General features: G+C 37.5%; 1 protein-coding gene and 1 long non-coding RNA gene across 3 annotated transcripts in view; both read left to right on the top strand.

The window, feature by feature from the left end:
- The window catches only part of LOC139188238 (uncharacterized), a 76018-nt gene that overhangs the window by 51276 nt on the left and 5233 nt on the right, over window positions 1–19509 (top strand). The gene's annotated exons all lie outside the window — the stretch shown is intronic.
- On the top strand, window positions 1479–3886 carry LOC103454647 (probable WRKY transcription factor 40). The gene is made up of 5 exons (XM_008394247.4): window positions 1479–1991; window positions 2114–2182; window positions 2571–2912; window positions 3019–3135; window positions 3258–3886. The coding sequence occupies exons 1-5, from the start codon at window positions 1911–1913 to the stop codon at window positions 3609–3611; spliced, it is 963 nt and encodes a 320-aa protein (XP_008392469.1). The 5' UTR covers window positions 1479–1910; the 3' UTR covers window positions 3612–3886.

The following is a 19509-nucleotide window of genomic DNA, read 5'->3' as shown; positions in this document are numbered from 1 at the left end:
TCCTTTTTTTTTTCTTTCCATTTTTTTAATTTTTTTTTGTCAAAATATGATTATTTAAACTACTTATTAATAGAATTCTAATTGTCAACTAAAACTGTATAAAATTACTATTTCAACCCTCTCACCAAAACTGAACAAAAATAAAAAAAACATAAACAATTTAGTAATTACATAAACATCAATTTTGCCCTTTTTTTACAGCAACCTAACATTCATGTTAGTATCACATGCCCTATTTAAAAATAAAAAACACAATTGCTCATCATTGTCCCAATTTTCATAACTTTTTTTAAAAAAAATTTAAAACTAATCACACTTTCATAATAAAATAAATAAATAAACTGAAATTGTTTAACCGTGTGTGTGAGCATCTGCTAGTCTTAGTTAATTAATAACATATAATAATGACTTTGTTATTGCTCTCAGGCTCTAATAAGGTATGTTATGAATGTTTTATTGCACTATTAAGGTAAAGATGTTATACGTAGATGTGATTGCATTACAAAATTCATGTTCAAATTAAAAAATACTAATACAAATTAAAAAATACTAATACCTTTTTTTTTTCTTAAAAAGTACCGTATACTAACCCTAATGTTGTCCGTAAAACATATGTGCCATGCATGTGCACAAGGAGGTTGTAAAAGTTAGCTGCCGGAAGAATGAAGAATGTTAGTTTGCCTAGATGGTGATCCACCTCATGGTTAGTTCTAAATCTACCGTCCAATGTAGATCTTCATCGATTGATTATGAAATATTAGTTTAATGTAACTTTTTTTTTCTCTTTTTTCAAATCAACTAGTTTTTAGATAAATGGAATGTGATTCCAATTCCAAGTTCAAGTTATCACTGCTAATAAACAAAAGTTTAATTTGTGTCTTTGTAAAACTGTAAAATATCCTTCACTTGAAATTTTACAATAAATGCGTTGGCAAGTTTGGACATGCAAATCAAAAAATACAAAAATATATAATAAATTTTAATGAAAAGCTTCCGGTACTGTTCACTTTAACGAAAGATCACATTTTTACAATTACAAGTCAAATTTAGTACTATTTATTTTACCCTTTATTTTATCATTATCGTTAAAATTCAAAGTTTTCAAATCCTTCTCATTAATTTTTTTTAAAGATGTATGCATTTTTCATCCATGTAAAAACAAAAAACAGTACATAGGTTCATTAAACGTGGAAAAAATGCTTCGAAGTTCAAAACGTGACAGAAAAGCAAACCCATAATATTACTCATTGATACGATATTCATTACCCCCAATTAGAAAAACAGAAAAAGTAGAACTTATTATAATAGCATGACAGAGACATCATCGGGTCAATATAGAACTTCTCTTGCTTCCTTCCACTATTCTTTAAAATAAAATAATAAATTATTAAAATATTAAAAGTAAAATAAATTCATTAGCATACACACACAATACAATTCAAATGACTTATTTAATTCTTGGTGTGGCGTGCTTGACTAGAAAAATCAAGTAGAAGGAAATTCAAACTCCATGACGACCGACACGTCGTAGAACTTGCAGTTCTTATATATAATTATTCCTCTTATAAACGCACACCAAAAGCCAGTCTCTATATACAGCTCTTCACTGACACTACTCATCTCTTATCTTTCCTTCTCTCTCTCTTTCTTCCCAGTTTCCTCTCTCTACTCATCTCTTATGAGAGCTTCTTCTGGTTGTATATATTGAACTGTCTTTCATTTTGGTAAAACTCAAGACAGTATGAGAGCTTTTTCTGGTTCTATATATTAAACTGCCTTTCATTTGGTAAAACTCAAGACAGTTTCACACAACTACTTGGTCAAGATTTAGGTCAAACTTGAGGGCTTGAGAGATTTTCTTGAGGATTAATACAAGGAAGGAAGAGATAGTGTTGTTAATTTCAAAGGAAATGGACTACTCAGCTGCAAATGATGATGATGCTTCTTTGGATCTTAATTCCATGCCTCTCAGACTTTTCGATGATACTCCGGTAAGTCGAAAATTATATGTATTAAAATCTCACGAATAATAGTTACATCATTTTGCTTAATTGTTTATAAAAGTTGCTCATGAACTTATAGAAGTTTAAATATTTGCTTTGATTAATTTCAGATGATCAAAAAAGAGGTGCATAGCAAAATATTGATCGACTTCGGGAGGCAGCTTTCACCTAAAGAAGAGGTTGGCTTCTTAGTTTTCTCCACCTTGTCTTCTCTATCTTCTTGTTTTGTGGTTGCCAATAAGGCCTGCCTTCATGGTTTATAAGGATATTTTACTATTTATTTTTCACAATCTTTTTCTTTAGGAAGAACTAATCTACTGCTTATAAAACTTCAATATACAACCTCTTTAACACTTGAAACATGAACTATATATATAGTAGTAGGCCGTTGAAGCACGCGTTTAGGATTTTCGCTACCATGAAATATAAATGTTTAACTAGTAGTAGACCGCTGAAGCGTCTATTTGAAAGCTTAACATATGGTATCAGAGCATATGTAGTTTGATATCAAGAAATATAACTGCTTGGGTTCCATGGCTAAAAGGTTTATGATCTGCTTTGATTCAGAGTGGTGCTCTATTGGAAGAATTGCACCGAGTGAGTGCAGAGAACAAGAAGCTAACCGAAATGTTGACGGTGATGGGAGAGAACTACAATGCTTTGAGAAGCCAACTGTTGGAGTACATGAGCAAGAACCCTGAGAAGGAGCTTAGCCCAATTTCAAAGAAAAGAAAGTCCGAAAGCAGCAACAACAACACAAACAGTAATAATATCATGAATGGAGCAGTGAATGGAAACTCGGAGAGCAGTTCCAGTGATGGAGAGTCCTACAAGAAACCAAGAGAAGAGATCGTCAAGGCTAAGATTTCAAGGGCTTGTGTCCAGACCGAAGCATCTGATACAAGCTTGGTAATTAGTTAGTCCTCAATCCGTAATCAATGTCACATACTTACAATGAACTCAATTTTATTTATTTGAGTTGTTGTATTGAGCAATTTTATGTGTATTTTAATAGGTTGTGAAAGATGGATATCAATGGAGGAAATATGGCCAAAAAGTTACTAGGGATAATCCTTGTCCTAGAGCTTACTTCAAATGCTCTTTTGCTCCAAGCTGCCCTGTCAAAAAGAAGGTGAGTGAATTCATTAACCTTCCTTCTTGTTGCTTAAAACTTAGTGTAAATAGACGATTTCGTTTGCTTTTCATTGTTCTTATACGTTAAATGTAATTTTGGCTAAGTGGTTTGCTTTTCAGGTTCAAAGAAGTGTTGAGGACCAATCTATTTTGGTGGCAACTTATGAAGGTGAACACAACCACCCCAACCCTTCCCAAATTGAAGCAACATCGGACTCAAACCACTGCGTGGCAATAGGATCCGTCCCTTGCTCAACCTCCCTTGGCTCAACTGGACCTACAATTACTCTTGACTTGACCAAGTCCAAGTCCAGTACTGCTGATGCCAAGAGCACAAAAATAAGAACTGAAACACCCGAAGTTCGCAAATTTTTGGTGGAGCAGATGGCTTCTTCCTTGACAAAGGATCCCGATTTCACGAAAGCACTGGCAGCAGCCATATCAGGAAGAATACTTCAACACAATACTTACTGAAAGAAAAGAATAGTGAAGGTCAATTAAAAGCCTTGGTCTTTTACTAGTTAGACTGTTTCTGAAGATTAGGTGTATTTGTAAATACAACAACGGAAAAAGAGGCCAGTACATGGACACTGTTTTTAATTCCAATCCGCAGGGGATTTAAAATTTCTTCGGAATTTGCTCGGCTAAAAGTTCAGCTAAAATGCATTAATCTGCACAATTGTAACAATGAGCAGAACTAAGAGCCAGAGCTTTCGAATCCTATGGTTTCAGCCTAACCGGCTTTCGTATCTCCGAGAACACTAATTTAATGCCTGCTTCGTACATGGTCTAAAAGCCGAGAAATTTTTCTAGGTACTGCGAATACCAACTCACTAGTAACAGTTTGTGTTCCAGACCAATGAACATCAAACACCTAGCCTTCTTCCTTTTAGGGATAGCTGAATTAATTCATTTTTTTTTCAACTTTCAATTTCACCCCTGTAACTTTAATTAAAAAAAGATGAACTTAAGTAAAAACAAAACAAAGTTTACCCAGATTCCGATCCTCTGCGCCTAACACCCTCACCCCACCCATCCCTCTTTTGCTCCTCCAGGCCTCACCCATTTCTCTCTCTCCCTTTCCCTTTCTTTCTCCTTTTCTCTTCCTTTTTTTCTTTTGCCGGATAAGGACATACGAGAGGTCAGCGACCTCACTGATTCTTAGATCGGAAATCGGAGATAGCAGATTTAAGGATTGCAGTTGTCGTCGACCATCTTGGGTCCCATGCCGAAGAGAAGGAGAAAACGGAGGGAAGATGAGAGAGAAAACGAGGAAATAAGTGAGAAGAGATGGGATGTCGCAGATGAATTCGCTGACCGTTGGTGGAGGTGGGTTGTTGCTGGTATGGCGGCGGCGTGGAGGGTTTTATGTGTTTGTTGGTCTAAGTTACTGAGAGTTCTTGACAATAGGGTTAGATTAGGAATTGTATTGATATAGGATTAACATTTGGCATTTTTTTATTCCAGAAAAATGAAAGAGCTAGGTGGCAAATTGTTATTTGTTGGGAAAGCCAACTCATTTCGTGTGCCAGGAACGCCGAAAAATTTCTCCTAAAAGCCAGAAAAATTGTGAGTGCATTTTTGCTCATAATGATCACCATTCTATTTATTATCATTGGATAAGCTTAAATTTTTAAATTTGTATTTATTCACTACACAGATTTCAAAATTCAAACGCATTCAACGATAATAAAGAAATCGGTGAGCTTCACCATCACTTGTCTTCTCTATACAAGTTTTTCCCTCAAAAATTTTCTTTACATGTTGAATCCCAATTTTGAGAGAGAGAGAAGCTGTTGAGTTCAACAGTGGACTGTCAGTCAGTGTTTATTTCTTGGTCAATGATAAACAATGGAAGCTTTCAAAAAGTGAGAGATGTCTGACGTAACCTACCATTACCACATTGGAGTTTGATTCAAAAGAAATAGAGAAAACAATGAGGAAGTTGGGCTAAACTGGGAAAATTTTACAAAGATGGTGACAAAATAAACTTCATTAGTAATAATCTGTATAAATAGTCACTTAGTACTACGGTTTAGTGATATTCCTCTTCACTTGTAAGTGAAAGATTTTAGGTTCCATTCTTGTCAAAGGCAAATTTGAACCACATTATTGCTAGCCCATTGTGAGGTTAAGCCCACCCTCTCCCCCCTTATTGTTATATATATATATATATGTTGTAGGCATAATTTACTGAACAATTATGGAGGCCATAGAGAGAGAGAGAGAAAGGTGCGGCAATAGTAGAGAGAAGTGAGAGATATGTAATTGTGGGTGTATTCTATTACACCCCATTGTGCCTTTATTTATAGTAGTGGGGAAGGTTAATTCCTTACCCTTTTAGGATTACAATTTTTAATAGGTAATCAACTCCTAATAGGAATATAAGATATTCCAAGATATACTAGGATTTACACAATTACATTCCTAATCTAATAGGACTGCAACACTCTCCCTTGAGTGTGTAAATACTCAAGTAAATGGTGAATCAGGTATTCAATGATGAAACAAGTACAGCTGATAAAGTCGTCGACACAATGACCGAATGCGAGTCTCAAATCAACGAAATAATTCATAAAAAGGTAAAACTCACAAAACCTCGCTATGGTAAAACCCAAGGTGGGAGAAAAACTCATAAACTAAGGAGAAAAGTGAGAAGTTGCATTAAGTCAAAACTATATGTCTTTTGGATGCAAGTAGAAGAGCTCACAAGGGTATGATTAGCCCAGGATGGGTGCCTCATTAAAACCTAGTTAGGTAGCAAAAACCCAGTGGAAAAAATACTCATAATCGTAGGGAAAAAGAGTACATTAAGGTCAAGTGAGTATACTTCTGGATACTCCCCCTGAGTATGACATAACTTACAAATGAGAACTACAAGCATTGCATATGATAGTATTGGTTTGATACTGAGGTGAATTTATAAAAAGTGGGTGTAAAAAAAAGCTGAGCTCAAAAAGCTATTTGGTAAACACTTAAAAACAGCTTATTTTAACAGTTTTGGGTGAAAAAAAACTGAAAACGTGAAGCAACAAAAATAAGCTTATTCTCACAACACAACTGAAACAATTTTTTTTTTTCAAAGCACAGCAATACCAAACCAGCCTTTAGGCATACCAATTCCTCGGACAAGCTTCTGGAAGGTTGACTTCGGCAATGACGTCGTGTAGAGGTCGACAAGGTTGTCTGGGATCAGCTTGGATGTCTTCAATCTCCTGATACTCTACTGATGTAGATGTAGACGCAATATGTCTTGGCGTTGACTTCATGGATAATCTTCATGGCTTAGTTAGGTTGATACATGCAGCATAATCTTCATTGATTGTTGTTGGGACTCAACGATGGATGAAAAACAACAAGTACTTCGAATATGCTCAACAAGAACTCGTAACCATGTCTCACTTGTGGCGTAGTGAAGTAAGGTAAGTCTTGGAATGATTCGAAGATTTTGCAACTAAGGTCATATAAAGAACCTCCAAGATGCTGTGATATCCCTAACGGTAAAGAAATAACCATTTGGGGATTTTACTTTGTATGGGTTTGATAGGTACAACGTCAGCATAACAAACAAGGCAAGCATCATTATGAGGATCAGGGGGTCGGATCCGCTCGAGATGCGCTGGGATTTGCCCAAATTCGTAATATCTTTAGGGTAGTCTTTAATACCAATTCAGTGGTTGTGTGTAGGCGCGGTGCTGCATCTTTACCAATAGATCAACAGCGAAGGAGATGTTATGTCTAAATACAATGAGCTAAGTACAACGAAGTGCAAAGTTGAACTTAGACATGGAATTTCAAATTCCATAATCTCTTCCAATGTCTCATTTGCTTATAACGTATGGACGATCAAAGGTATACTAAAAGGTGACACCTATAGGGTGTAGTTAGACTGGTAAACCAAGGTACCGTCAGAACAACGCTTGAACTTCGGGTCAAGGCATAAATGAGTTTGTCTAAGATCTTTCATCTCTAATTCCATCTTGAGGTGTGAGGCAGTTTTCTCAAGCTCTTTTGGAGTCTTAGTGAGATTCACGTCAACGACATAAATTGTTACTCTAGCAATTTGGAATACGACTTCATAGTTTAACACGTAAGGGCATAATTCATCCCTGATTGATCAAATAATCACTTAAACGGGTATACAACATCCGTTGGATTGTAAGTGAACACCTCAAACAAGTTAAGAAGGTGTTTAGTGGTTTTGGAACTATTTGAACCAGTCCATGTAATTCTTCAGAAACTTACATGTAAATCTCCATATCTATATCCCCATGGAGAAAACACTAACCACATTTCATCATGCTATTATCAATCACAGGACATTTGAGAGAAACCTTGCACCGTAAGGTATGTATCATATTGCACTATTTCATTCATCTCATAACGCTTCATTTCCCACTTGTGACACAATAGGGTTACCTTGGGTAGTGTAGGAACGATAGGTCCAAAACACACTTTGGTAAGGAATTTAACCTGGATTGTAATTTCCGTTGTCCAATCAATTCTATGTTGTCACTTAATCAACAGAACACAGTTCGATATTGTCGCTTTTCATTTATGACGGTAGCTACCATATAAGTAAAAATATCATTGATGGTAATATCATTTCAGTTCCATTTAGGTCATCCAAACTAGTATACTGGACTAAGAACTTCAAGTCTTGGGAGTAATCCAGATTAATCTCATAAGATGGAAATGATTTGAGACTGCGATCAAGCATAGATTCATTGTTGTGCCGTGTCTTCCTCTTATAGGGAAGTGAATCCTATGAACTAAATGATCTGTCATGATCCAGGCCAAGGCAGATTGATTGGCTATCTGCCGGTGTATCAGACCATCTAATAGGGGCCGCACACCTTAGGGATGTTGAATCGACATCCGTTAAGTACGTCTATCCTTATAGGCTTGTTTGCAACTAGTACATGATCTTATCACTTTAGCTAGATCAGAGGAATGCGTCTGGAGCAACATTCTGAAAGCTAGAATTTATCACACTTGCTTATCATACTTGTGTAGTACGGGGATTGAGATGAGACATAGTGGGCAACGTCCATGGAAATTCACGCCGTTCTACAGGAACGTTGACGTTCTTAGCTCCTCCTAATGGTAGGAAGACTGTATATTTGAAGTGACAACCCACAAATGAGCGGTAAAGAGATTGCGTGCAAGGGCTCTAAGAGAGCTAGTGTGAAGGAGAATCATAATCGACAAAGATTCACATCCTTTTTTTAGGACCCATGTAGGTACGTTGCGGCGGCGCAACTTGGCACATAGAATGCACACCCAAATGCATAAATACGAAAATCGTTGGGTTCGTTCCTTGTAATGAACTATAATGTCAAAATGGTTGGGTAGCAATGGGCCTCAAGGCAGACCAACATAACTGCATACAAGATTGCATAGGCATAGCCCTAGGTAGAAACCGAAAACTTGTACGTTTACCAAAATCCAGGCGATCATTTAAATTGCGCTTTATGATCATCAGGCGAGGCTATTTGGGGTGAACATGGGAATTCGATGTTCGATTATAAACCTAAAATACATGCAATACTTTATCGAAAACCGTTGTTATAAACTCTCAAGCATTATCCAATCTCCTGGACTTTAAGGGATAAGTGAGGTGGTGAACCCTTAATCAGCCAGGAGGTTTAGTAGCAATGTGTGTGGATAAACATGTGACCAGTTTGTCGATTCATCAATCAAAACCATAAGTATTTATATGGTCCGCATTTTGGTTGGATTAGTCCACATATATTCTCTTGAATCCACTGTGAAAAAGGTGATTTTGTATCTTTGCGAGAAATGATATGGAAAATCAATTTCCCTAATGAGCAGGCTTGGTGAAGTGTGCTTGTAGGCACAAGATCCTTACTTCAGGTAAGAAGATGCGTCATAGCATCATTGTTCGACCTAAATGTCTCAAAAGGTTGTGTCAAAACAAGTAAACTGCTCAATCACCCGGCTCTAGGTAGGCCATATGTGGCGTGTTTCCAATTGGGCGACAACGTATTAGCCCCAAATCAAAGCTTTGGGCTCATTTTTGGAGGTGATGCAAAGATATTTCACTATATTTTCTTTAGTGGTTTCATTTATGATCATTGTCATCTCGAATATCCTTAAAAACTCAACGATAGGGAGAATTTAAGGTCCCTTAAATGGTAATTCAATACCATTCATACAACAAGGAGCATGCCAAATGCTCTTAATCAGGTTGGATAGACCTAAAGTCATTGTTAGATATGTGATTTAGGTGTAAAGTTAGTGTGCGTAGTACGTATTCATCCAGAGAACTAACTTTCCCACATTCCTACCTAATCACGTGTTTAATTGAATCGGTCACATGTATTAAGAAACATGATTCAATTAACTCATATTCGAGGACAATATCAATAAGCTTATCCATAATTAAAACATACACCAAACTTGAATCGAAGAACATGGAAAAATGTTCACAAGGTAAATGGTTTACTTAGGGGATTCAGCCAACAAGGCCATTCATGTCAAAATTTTGCTATTCCAATGATGTTTGGTGGAACAAAATTAGTCTCACATATTGATTGCTAGAATCATACTCCTCAACAACATTGGTAAGGGCACAAACATGTGCATAACCAATGGTCTATTCCATCGATACGGAAGTAAATTCTGCAGGGTTGAGGTTCAGGAATATTATCCCTTATTCTTGAAGTTTTAGGTCTTAAGTGCCAAGGATCACGCTTTAGGCATCATGCCACACCTTGGCAGGCCCTGATTCGACCATATGTTTGTGGTAGTAATCAGATCCGAGAATTTGGTAAACTTCCGCTTTCTACACTTGTTGCTTCAAGAGCGAGTTAGAAATAAGGAAGGACGAGAAAAAGTATTCTCCAGTCGAAATTCGATCAAATTTATAAACTTCAAAATTGGACTCATTCATGGACGTAATCATGGTGTGCTTTGGGCAATATATTTCATGATTAGACAGCTCGTAAGAGCAAGCCAAAGAGCCATGGAATCCTCATTTGGGATGTATTTCCATTTGTAATGCTTCAGGCATAAATCTTCGAAGGAAGACTATGGCGGAGGCTTATTCAACTCATCCATGCCATTGACTTCAATGGTTTCATAGCCACTTGATAGTGAAGTGGAGATTCACGTCTTGTACCCCACATAATATGGTTTCTATAAGAAACATCCAAACTAGAAAAATTGAACTTGTGACGGTTTGATAATCCATTGAATTGGAGGGAAGAAGATTGTGATTAGTGCTATGGGAATGAATCATCCATAAGCAACAAAGTTAGAACATTCAAGTTCTAAGACATGGTTGTCATGAAAAACGTCGGGTTTTCATGGGTGTATTGTTTTATGAAAACTTCGGGTTTCAAAGGCACTCAATTTGAAACTACATGTTCAATTTCTTTTATGAACATTTCGTTCATAAAAGAGAGGTTCCTGCAAGAACTGATGTGAAAAATATAAGCACACAAAATTTAACCCTCTTTTTATCAAATGTAGTAAAGTATGTAAGTAGGGATCGTTCTAGGCCGGGGATTAGGAGGGATTGCTAAACACTTGAAAACTGACTTAAAAACATAAAAACAAAATTTAAAACACTAAACTAGACTCAAAGAATGCAAAACTATACTTTAAAATACTTAAACAAACATAAAACTCAAAACAGCAACCTAATGACTCAAAACTGCCTAAAACCCACTTTCTGGGCAGTTTTGAGAACCTAACAAGAACTTGGACGAAGTTGGATGAAAACTTGAATCAAAACACTTAGAAACACAAATCAAAACACTTTCTAACTAATCTAAGACTTCAAAATAAAGGGGGATTTGTTTTGGACGAAAATTGAAAACAAAACAGAAACTTTAAAACAAAACAGATTGTAAAACGTTTTTGGATGAAAAGGATGGATAAAAGGCTAGTTAGGAGGTTCTTCTCCACACATGACACACTTGCAAACAAAATGATTTTCAGTTGTTCTTTCAATAAATTATGAAACTCAACACCCCAAGTTAATTAGATACGCTTAAATTAACCTTCAAGTTCTCCTTAAGTTAATGAATTGGATGGAAAAGCGCATACAACAATTCAAAGCATTCCTCAAAGGTTCCTTACGTGATGAGCACAATAAAGATACAATCAAGAATCATGAAGCACAATTAGAACTATAAGTGTTGACGAGGCATTCGTTACTATGATGAGCATGAAACTAGTGCCAAGAATTCATTCAACGCGATCGTTTTCAAGCGACCTTCACTACTTGTGATTATAAGATTGTAACTATTAGGTGAAACTCCCTCATAATCTAGCATCATATTCATGCATGAAAACTAAGCGTGCACTCTCAATCAACATACACAAATAAGTTATCAATCAAGTAGATGAACGAATTGAATCCGCAACTTATGAAATAACAACTGAATGTAATCAAATCATATTGCAAGCATGTACATGGTTTCGAATCACCCCCTAACTAAGAGGGGTTTAGTTCCTCATACTCACAAAGCAAAGATACATAAAATTAGACATTAAAATCAAAGGAAAGAAAACACCTAAAATGCTCCAACTTGGTAGCAAGTGCATCCAAGATTCCTCCTTTCCCTTGCTTGCGGCATGAAGCTTGTGGACAGATTTTTGGGTGGATTTATGGTGTAGAATGGATGGGGAATGATACGGAGGGGTTTAGGGTGAGTGTGGAAGAGTGTTTGATGGTTGGAAGGTGGTGGAGAACTAGGCAAAGAGGGTGGAAGAAGGTGGAGTGGCTGTTATGTTTTCTAGGCACTAGAATGGTGTTTTTGGGGTGTTTTGCTTCCTAGGGTGTGTATGGACGAATTTTTGTGATAAAATGATGAATATGGGGGATTGTTCTTTGGCCAAGGGGTGTAAACATGTATTTATAGGCCCCAAAAACCTTAGAAAATCAGGTTAGGCTAGGGATGAAATGCATGGCAAGTTGGTGTGTGTGGTGTGCAATGGTCCAAGGGTGAAAATGAAGTGATGATGCAAAGTGTGAAGGGTAAAATGGAGTGGTGTTGTAGCTAGGGAGCATGAATGATTGTGTACATTGCATAGAGATGGAAAGGGAGGTGAAATGTGTCAACAAATGGGTCAAAGGTGCAACAACATGTGTGACACATGCCATTGGATTCCAAATGTGAATGATGGAGCATCAATTGGTGCATGTAATGGATGTAAAGGTTGTCTAAAATCTAATGGGTGAAGGGAACAAGAGGTATCAAGCAATTGAGTGAAATAATTAAATGAATTAAAGCATGAAATCAGAAATTATGTAGGGGACAAGAGTGATCAAGCATGGCATGGGAATCCAAAGGGAATTCTATGTGTTTTGCATGGCAAGGAATGCAAGTTGGGGTGACAGATTTTTGGGCTGTTTTCTTCATCTTTTGGACCATAATTCTTCATATTCTTGGCCTCTTTAGTTCTCAAATTCGTCCATCCACTTGGCCCATGCATTTGCTATCCATTCCAAGCCCGAAACATGCTCCAAAGGCCTCCAAAATGCATCTTCTTGCATACTTTGTACTTAGAGTCTGAAAACACACGAAAATGACTTTAAACATTAAAATAACTAAGGAAACACGACATAAATGCACAAGAACAAGCCAACTAAGTCGCATAAATATGCTCCTTTCAAGAACACAAAATGCAATATGCTAATTTAAGTGTAGTGGATTTGAGTTGCTTCAGGAACTCAAGTGTGAGGGTTTCGGGACTACAAAAGTGAGTCAACAGTTCAAAGAAGAGAAATAAATTATTGAATCGTTAATGTCCAAAAGTGGACTTCAGGCCAATAATTTTGAATTAATTGTCAGATTAATGGAATGGTAGTCAGTTTTAATTAATTCAATAGATCGTGACTATTTGGGGTCGATTGTAGAAACAAAGAAAATAAAATTTGACTAGGTCTATTTATTATTGGATGTTGGCCGGAGGCCATAGAAAAAATTAGGCTCGAATTAGGCATGGGGTAAATGAGTAACAACCCAGCAAATTGGGTTGTGGGCCTTGACAAAAGAGAAGCCCAATAAGGGCTTGGGTTGTAAAAAAAACCCAGTGGACTACTGGAATATTTTTTCCTTTTTCCTGCGGACTGCTAGTCCTAATGTAGAGGAATGGGCTTAAAAATCCAAGAAGGAGAAAGGCAGCCTTGGCGGGCTGCAGAGGAGAAAAAAAAGAGGCCATTTTTGGACACGGGCTGAACAACAACCAAAAAGGCCGCAGGTGGCAGCGGAGCAATGCCCAGTAGCGCAAGGCTACTGACGATGGGCCCAGGCGCGAAAAACCCAGCAGCTTTTGCTGCTTCTGGAACGAGTTGTGGGTGTGAAACCCATGCACAAGGAATCCAAGCGGTATGCCTGATTCAATTTGGCCAGAAGGCCTAAAGGGTTGTCCCAAGCTTCAGGCTTGGTGCGATTTCAGCTAAAAAAAACAAAAAAAGAACAGATGATTTTTCTTCCCCCTTTTTTTTTCTTTTCTTTCTTTTTCCGAAAAAAATATAGGGTTGAAAAACCCGAATTGCTTCTACGTTCTTTCGATTCTTTGACTCACAAATTCCACATAGCATAATTGCGTAATGCATGAAACAAATATATATATATATATATATATATATATATTGACAAATATATGAACATGTACAATATATATATATATATATCGGAAGGAAAATATAAACATAGGGGGGTTCATGCATCATGGGGAATGTTTTTATGCTTCAAGCTCGTTTCAAATATCTTACTTTATTTTAAGTGTACCTACAACAACAACAACAACAACAAAGCATTTTCCCACTAAGTAGGGTTATCTATATGAATCCTAGAATGACATTGCGTTCGGTTTTGTGTCATGTCCTCCGTTGGATCCAAGTACTCTAAGTCTTTTCTTAGAGTCTCTTCCAAAGTTTTGCTAGGTTTTCCTCTACCCCTTCGGCCCTGGACCTTTGTCTCGTAGTCGCATCTTCTAACCGGAGCGTCAGTAGGCCTTCTTTGCACATGTCCAAACCACCGTAACTGATTTTCTCTCATCTTTCCTTCAATTTTGGCTACTCCTACTTTTCCTTAGATATCTTCATTCTTAATCTTATCATTTCCTGTGTGCCCACACATCCAACGAAGCATCCTCATCTCCGCTACACCCATTTTATGTACGTGTTGATGCTTCACCGCCTAACATTTCGTGCCATACAGGATCGCCGGCCATATTGTCGTCCTAAAATTTTTTCCCTTAAGCTTCAGTGGTATATGGCAGTCACACAACACGCCGGATGCACTGTTCCACTTCATCCATCCGCTTGTATTCTATGGTTGAGGTCTCCATCTAATTCCCCATTCTTTTGCAAAATAGATCCTAGGTAGCGAAAATGGTCGCTCTTTGGTACTTCCTGATCTCCGATCCTCATCCCTAACTCATTTTGGCCTCCATTTGCATTGAACTTGCACTCCATATATTCTGTCTTTGATCGGCTTTTGCGAAGACCTTTAGATTCCAACACTTCTTTCCAAAGGTTAAGCTTGCATTACCCCTTCCTGAGTTTCATCTATCAACACTATATCATCTGCAAAAACCATACACCAAGGAATATCATCTTGAATATGTCCTGTTAACTCATCCATTGCCAATGCAAAAAGGTAAGGGCTTAAGGATGAGCCTTAATGTAACCCAACAGTTATGGGGAAGCTTTCGGTTTGTCCTTCATGAGTTCTTACAACAGTCTTTGCTCTATCATACATATCCTTTATAGCTTAGATATATGATACTCGTACTCCTTTCTTCTCTAAAATACTCCAAAGAATGTCTCTTGGGACCCTATTATATGCTTTTTCCAAATCTATAAAGACCATGTGTAAATCTTTTTTCCTATCTCTATATATTTCCATTAATCTTCGTAAGATATAAATTGCCTCCATGGTTGAGCGCCGTGGCATGAACCCGAATTGGTTATCTGAAACCCGTGTCTCTTGCCTCAATCTATGCTCAATGACTCTCTCCCAAAGCTTCATTGTATGACTCATTAGCTTAATACCATTATAGTTTATGCAATTTTGTATGTCGCCCTTATTCTTGTAGATAGGCACCAAAGTGCTCTTTTGTCACTCATTTGACATCTTCTTCATTTTCAAAATCCTATTGAAAAGGTTTGTGAGCCATACTATACCCGTCTCTCCCAAGACTTTCCACACTTCGATTGGTATATCATCTGGGCCCACTGCTTTTCTATGCTTCATCTTTTTCAAAGCTACAACTACTTCTTCCTTCCTGATTTGGCGGTAAAATGAGTAGTTTCTACACTTTTCTGATTACTCAACTCCCCTAAAGAAGTACTCATTTCATGTCCTTCATTGAAAAAATTATGAAAATAACCTCTCCATGTGTCTTTGACCGTGTTCTCTGTAGCAAGAACTTTTCCATCCTCATCCTTGATGCACCTCACTTGGTTTAGGCCTATTGTCTTCTTTTCCCTTGCTCTAGCTAGTTTATAGACATCCAACTCTCCTTCTTTGGTATCTAGTCGCTTATACATATCATCATAAGCCGCTAGCTTAGCTTCTCTCGCAGCTTTCTTCGCCTCTTGCTTCGCTATTCTATACCTTTCACCATTTTTATCGGTCCTATCCTTGTATAGGGCTTTACAACATTCCTTCTTAGCCTTCACCTTTGTTTGTACCTCCTCATTCCACCACCAAGATTCCTTTTGGTGTGGAGCAAAGCCCTTGCACCCTTCTAATACCTCTTTTGCTACTTTTCAGATACAACTAGCCATGAAATCCCACCTTTGGCTAGCTTCCCCATCTCTATCCCACACACATTGCGTGCTTACTTTCTTTTTTAAAATGGCTTGTTTTTCTCCTTTTAGATTCCACCATCTAGTCCTTGGGCACTTCCAGGTCTTGTTCTTTTTTCTCTCTCTTTTGATATGTACATCAATCACCAACAAGCAATGTTGATTAGCCAAGCTCTCTCCCAGTATAACTTTGCAATCCTTACAAGTTATACGATCATCTTTCCGCATTAGAAGAAAATAAGTTTGTGTTTTTGCCGACCCACTATTGTAGGTGATCACATGTTCTTCTCTCTTCTTAAAGAAGGTGTTGGCTAAGAAGAGATCATATGCCATTGCAAAATCCAAGATGGCTTCCCCATCCTCATTTCTCTCCCCAAAACCATGGTCACCATGAAAACCTCCATAGTTGTCTGTCTCCTTGGCCACGTGTCAATTTAAATCTCCTCCTATAAATACCTTATTCGTCTGAGCAATTCCTTGCACCAAGTCTCCAAGATCTTCCCAAAATTTCTCCTTCAAACTCGTATCTAACCCTACTTGAGGTGCGTACGCACTAATCACATTGATGAGTTCTTGTCCTATTACAATCTTGATTGCCATAATTCTATCTCCTACCCTTTTGACATCTACAACATCATGTGTCAAGGTCTTGTCCACGATGATGCCAACACCGTTTCTCATTCTATTTGTGCCCGAATACCAAAGTTTAAAACCTGAGTTTTCTAGATCCTTTGCCTTAAGACCAACCCACTTGGTTTCTTGTAGGCACATAATACTTATCCTTCTCCTCACCATAACTTCCACTACTTCCATAGATTTTCTAGTTAAGGTTCCTATATTCCACATTCCTAAACGCATTCTACTTTCTTGAACTCTACCTTTCTGTCCTAGCTTCTTCATCCTCCCCCATTTAATAGGATCAAAGTACTTCTTTTATGTGTCCTGTTTAAAGTTAATAGGAGTATACACTTCCAAACAACTTTGAGTGGAGTCATTCAAAAAGAAGTTTCTATGACCCCCTTGCTCATTTAACACTGCATCCGGGTGCCGATGGAGATACAGCGACCCTTGCTCATTTATCACTATGCTCGAGCCACACAGTGCGCCACTTACGGGTGACGCCCTAGCTTTAGTGCGATTTCGTTCTGGATTCATTTTCACAAGGATTTGACGTAACCTAGAAGTGCCGGCTATCAACTACCTGATGCCCTCCCCCTCTTCCTTAAGCGTACCTGATTTGCAGAAAACAATAAAAGCCTTTGAATTTGTAGAGGTTCCTTCTTGGAAAGCCGGAATTGCATTTCCAATGCTTTGTACCACGTTCAACACAGATTGAAGATCAAAATAATAGCATATAGATCAATTCAAAATAATACATTAATCATAAAAAGAATGACTAAAACGTAATACTCCCTAAATTGAAAATCAAACTTTCTTTAGCGCAGCGTCAAGAGTGTGCTAATAACGTGTTGCAGACATAATTTATTGAACAATTATGGAGACCATAAATAGAGAGAAAGGTACGGCAATAGTAGAGAATAGAGAGAGATATGTAATTGTGGGTGTTTTCTATTCCACCCCATTGTGCCTTTATTTATAGTAGTAGGGAAGGTTGATTCCTTACCCTTTTAGGATTACAACTTTTAATAGGTAATCAACTTCTAATAGGAATATAAGATATATTCCAAGATATACTAGGATTTACACAATCACATTCCTAATCTAATATGACTGCAACAATATATATATATATATATATTTTTTTCTTTATATATAAGCCAACAACCCCTTTTGGTTCACCAAAAATGACACACCTGAAGGGAAAACCATGAGATTTCAGGTGGGATTTCTAGTGACTAGCATGCATATACAATTCAAAATTTATATACGAAAGCAACGAAAGCATGTTATCAAATAATATCAAAGCAATAGTCATGCAAATCTCCTTCAAGATGCATAGGTTTATGTAAGATGCATCAAAAACAAATTTATATAAGAACAAAGTTTAGGAGTAGTTTTATACCTCTTGATCTAGATCTTAGACTAAGGATGGACCACCTCCAAGCCCTTTGCTCCTTGAACTCCTTGAGCCTAGCCTCCTTCCTTGCCTTCTCCACTTTGTTTAGCATGAGTGCTCCTAGGTTCTCTTCAAGTTTCCAAAATTGAAAACCTCTAAAGATCCTCACCCACTAGTGTAGTGAGAAGGATGAAGGAATAACCAAAGGGGTGAAAAAATGATTAGCTAAATCCCCCTATGGTGGCCGGCCTTTTAAGTGTTAGAGAGATATTTTTCTTTTTCTCTTTTGTTCTTTTAACACTTCAAAAAACCCTAATGAAACATTTCCTATAAAGTTCCTTTTATAGCCAAAAAGAAACAAGTCAACATTTGACATTTCTCTCCCTCCTTTGGCCGGCCCCTTTGTGTTGTTTGGGCTTTGGGCTTTTATTTATTTCAAGTCATCCAATGCTTGAATAAAAGCCCAATGGGTTTAGGCCCAATGGGCCCAATTAAGCCCGAACGTTTCTTTAAGCCCAAAACGATCTAATATCGCTTTTATGATTTCTTTAGACTTTCTAATTAATCACAACACTTAATTAATCCAATTAATTATTTCCATCATCCATTAATTACTCACTACAAGAGTGTATTGGTGAACAATCGTTTTAGGTTCTAATTAGCAAGGCAGTGAGGTGATTGACACCAATCCAATTGATTATATTTAATCCAATCACTTAGTGAATTAAAACTTACTTTTAATTCACCTTCTTCTTTGACGACTATATTTAATCATCTAGAAGAACTCACAAGCCATGAGTGACACCTAACCATATATCATGGCTACCCAAGCTAATGTAGAAGTTGTTCGTGGCTACCCAAGCTAATGTAGAAGTTGTTCGGAGAACCTATTCAGTTGGAATTACAATGTAATTCGATCCTTCTCTAAAACAATTCTCTCAATCACATCACTAGGGTATGGATATATTATGTCAAACCCCTAATGTGATTATTCCTTCTTATATGATTCAATTGAGTCGTATAGGAACGCTTTCCTTTATTACGCTCGATACTTCGGCCGAAGATTCCAGAATCATATCTTAGAGTATTCATCCTCTCTTAACAAGGAATAGAGATTCCTTGTTGCGCGTTCACTTGCCTTCATGACTAAGTGGCTTAACCCCGACTATGCCGTGGACACCCGCGGATGGAGTGACTTTGACATAATCAAAGATCAAGTACTTAACCACAAGACAACGATGATGCCTCAGGTCAAATGACTACTTACATTTTCCCAACCATTAGAGTTACTTGCTTGACATGTGAGTAGACCTCCATGCAAGTACTCTCGTTCGATTGTGTTCAGTGAACTCATTCCCTTAATGAGCACCTATATACTTGTCTTAGTGTCACTACACGAATGGGATGAGACCTTCCATCCTTTTAATTGAAGCTGACATAGTATGTACCGGTCTATGCATTGTCAGTATCCCTCTGACAATCCTATGACCAGGAACCTTTTGGACATGATGGTTATGTGAAGAAGGTCTCTGTAGTCTAACTTCATTAGATTACTTCTT

Source organism: Malus domestica, chromosome 09 (genome assembly GCF_042453785.1).
Source record: "Malus domestica chromosome 09, GDT2T_hap1".
In the NCBI taxonomy this organism is placed as follows: domain Eukaryota; kingdom Viridiplantae; phylum Streptophyta; class Magnoliopsida; order Rosales; family Rosaceae; genus Malus; species Malus domestica.
This window is presented reverse-complemented; position numbering and strand designations above follow the sequence as displayed.

What these genes read in the sequence shown, in the direction of transcription:
- LOC103454647 (XM_008394247.4), top strand. Translation starts at nt 1,911, where the DNA reads ATGGACTACTCAGCTGCAAATGATGATGATGCTTCTTTGGATCTTAAT. An exon ending in AGCTTTCACCTAAAGAAGAG is followed by an intron (nt 2,183 to 2,570) that starts GTTGGCTTCTTA and finishes GCTTTGATTCAG; the next exon opens with AGTGGTGCTCTATTGGAAGA. An exon ending in GCTGCCCTGTCAAAAAGAAG is followed by an intron (nt 3,136 to 3,257) that starts GTGAGTGAATTC and finishes TTTGCTTTTCAG; the next exon opens with GTTCAAAGAAGTGTTGAGGA.